Source organism: Mandrillus leucophaeus, unplaced genomic scaffold, assembly GCF_000951045.1.
Source record: "Mandrillus leucophaeus isolate KB7577 unplaced genomic scaffold, Mleu.le_1.0 Scaffold175, whole genome shotgun sequence".
Classification (NCBI taxonomy): Eukaryota; Metazoa; Chordata; class Mammalia; order Primates; family Cercopithecidae; genus Mandrillus; species Mandrillus leucophaeus.
Window position 1 is genome coordinate 4,996,870 of NW_012101754.1, and position 3,246 is coordinate 5,000,115.

The window sequence follows — 3,246 nt, forward strand, 5'->3', positions numbered from 1 at the left end:
TTCACCGTGTTAGCCAGGATGGTCTCGATCTCCTGACCACATGATCCGCCCACCTCAGCCTCCCAAAGTGCTGGGATTAGCTGTGAGCCACCGCACTTGGCCATTCAATTTTTAAAATACTGTTTGAAAATTGAGTTGAAGCTGTTATACAGACAATAAGACTGTGTGGCCAATGCACTTTATATTGATTGAGGTGAAGGATATAGGACTGGAATAAATGGTACAAAATTTGGACTAAGAACCAGTTACAGGACAAATAACATATTAGCACAGATTTGATATGAGATTTACCTAGATGATACCAAGAGGGCTTCTAGGAAATTTTCATCCTTTCATACAAAAATTAAATTGATGGGTTCAGAATTTCAAATAAGTTTTCGCTACTTACTTGAAAATAAGAAAGGGAGCGCTATTTGTCTAGAAAGTTGGTTATATTACATGATAAGGCATTTAAAAACATTTCGTGGTAGCTTATACAGATATATCATGAACATAAATCAAAGATTTTACTTGATTAATAAGAGAAACAATAAGATGTTACAACCGATTCAAAGGCAAATTTAAAGTCATATATAGGTAGAACTGGTCGATTCACAGAACAATAGTCCATAGCATTCTCACTGGACACAATTACTTTGCATTTTTCTGAAAGAAAGTCAACTGCATTTATGCCATATTTTTAAAATTTTACAAAGTTGTAAAATAGCTCAAAGACGATGAAAGGCAGAGAAATCTTGGAAGCCTCCGCTAGTCACGTGATTTAGTAATATTTACAGCTCATTTCAGTCTTTCACAACTTTCTCCTGCATTCACTATCACACTCCATTCTCTTTCCACACCAAAATAAGAGGAATCATTTAACCCTATCTAAGATCTCATAAAATACTAATATAACTTAAGATCCCCTCCAAAAACTACCTTGTGGTCAGCACAGTAGGAAAGGCCCCTTGATGGGGAAGAGGAAACTTCCCAACACTCGCACAGGAAAGGGAGGAACGGACCATTTCATCGTGAGGTTTGGAGCTTTGGAAAGGCTATGCACGTGTTATGTAAGTATGGTATAGGCAATCCATTTCATGAGGAATCAAGAATGAGGCATCACGATTAATTTTTTCTTGCCATCTTAATATTTTTGTTTTACTGTAATTAAATAACTCAACATATAGTCTGATCCAGAGAGAAGCCACCCTTCCTTTGGGCTTAATCTCAAAACACAGACGTATATATTTCAATTAACAGATGACATTTGAATCTCTGAGGGAATTTTGTTTTAACCAAAAATCTCTGAAAAATTAAGTAAAATGGACAATTCCTACAATCGCTCCACAATCACTAAACCAACATGTATGTTAAAAGATGTGATAGAGTTAATGTGTATTATACATCCACTTAAATACTGTTGCAGCAAAGGAGACAGAGAGAAGGAGGAAGAGAGAAGGTAACAAGGAAAGAAGGATGGAAGAGAGGGCATGAGGACAGTTATTTGGAAATGGCACAGAGGCATTTACAGAGATCATTATATCCTTGGGTCCTTTACCTTCCTCAGCCCTACGCAGAGTATATAACTTCTTCGTTTTAAACTTTTAACCAGGAGAAAGCTAAATGCTAATCTTGGAACTTAAGAAAGCAACTTCTCTGGGCTTTTTAATATTAGATTATATTTCATGTTGAACTTTTCTCTAGCTCAGAAATCATTTGTCTATTACACAGCAACCATTTTAAAACTTTCTGTTTTTGAAAAAGTATCCACTGACTTCTTCATATTTTCTCATGCAGTAGTTTTTCTTGAATTTTGTTTTACATAAAAATTACTAGGAAAGTTTGTTGAATTTTCAGATTTCCAGGCCTCCCATCATCAGTAAATCTGGATCACCCTCAGAATACCCATCTTTGTCAAGCATCTTTGGTGATAATGCTGTGTGCCTCTTTAGAACTACGAGACTATTGAGAAGGAAATATGTGAAAAATAAGCTTGCCCATATACAACAATAACATGGGAAAGGAACAATGTAAATTTCACACTGCCTACGTGTGTGTGTGTGTGTGTGTGTGTGTGTGTAGGTGTTTTAAATATAAAACACTTAAAACCATTTCCTGGATTATTTTCAACTGTTAGACCTAGTAGTGAAGCTGTACCAAGCTACAATATCTGATGCTATCTATCTGTCTTTTGTCTCTTATGATAATTATTTAATTATCTATTCACTTGGGTAACGGGACTTTTTCCCCTAAATAATGCTGTTATTTTCTTTATGTTAGGCTTTACGAGTGTAAGCAAAATTGCATTTTTAAAACTTTTTTAGAATAGTATAAACATTAAGTTAAAATCAATAGAAAAATGTTATTTTTAAAATTGTTCTGAAAATAATTTTTAACCAGATAATTTAATGTCGACTTTCATGTTTTATCTGACGCTATTTAAATTTGTCATTTACCATATTCTTAAAGTCCTTTAGTTTGCCATGCAAAAAAAGTATAGCCAGGCAGCTAGAAAATGGAAAAGTCACTCACTGAAATTATATTTATAGGCATAGCAACAGAACTATTACAGAGTAATTCCACAGTGATTTTTAGTCATACTGATGAGCTATAATCTGTCTATAAAGTAGTAGAGGCTATAGTTTATTGGTGTGAAGCAAAGTTAAATTTAGATGTGGTCTGTAAGAAGTTATTTCTATTCATTTTCAATCTAGAGTTCCAATCAAAGCTGCCTAATCTTTGTACTACAGGAAAGCTACTTAAATAAGTTCTACCATCTCTAAAAGGAAGTGAAATTATTCAACTTCCCTATCAAACTTTCCTTTGGAACAAGGAATTAGGCAAGAATACATTGTAGGTATGATTGTGTGAAGTTTCATGCTAGACGCTTACCTGGCCAGAGAGTTAGACTGTACAACTCTGTAACAGATGGTCTAATTTAAACTATGTATATATTTTATTTTTCCATGTTGAGTATTTCTATGACATCCTATTTATCAGGTTATAAAATTTTCCATGACAACTTTTATTATTATAAATAATGAAATTATTTATTTATACTGAATGAATCTTTGATATATTGAGAATAATGCCAATGGGCCTATGATGTTTCCCAAGTCCTTCAATAAACATCTAAACCATATAATTGCAGGCATCACATAGGAAGACAGAAATTGTTTCAATTTGCTAAACATCTTTCAAAAGATTTTATTCAAAACACTGCTTATTACTAGAAAGTATGTCTCCGTGTGTGTGTGTGTGTGTGTG

The 3,246-nt window shown here is 33.8% G+C and overlaps 1 protein-coding gene across 1 annotated transcript in view; it reads left to right on the forward strand.

Annotated features, from left to right (window-relative positions):
* DAOA (D-amino acid oxidase activator) overlaps nt 1-3,246 on the forward strand; it is a gene marked incomplete at its 5' end in the record, with an annotated part of 49,685 nt that overhangs the window by 4,970 nt on the left and 41,469 nt on the right. The window contains 1 exon segment of the mRNA XM_011977238.1: nt 1,414-1,557. Within this exon segment, the coding sequence (XP_011832628.1) occupies nt 1,414-1,557 (144 nt within the window).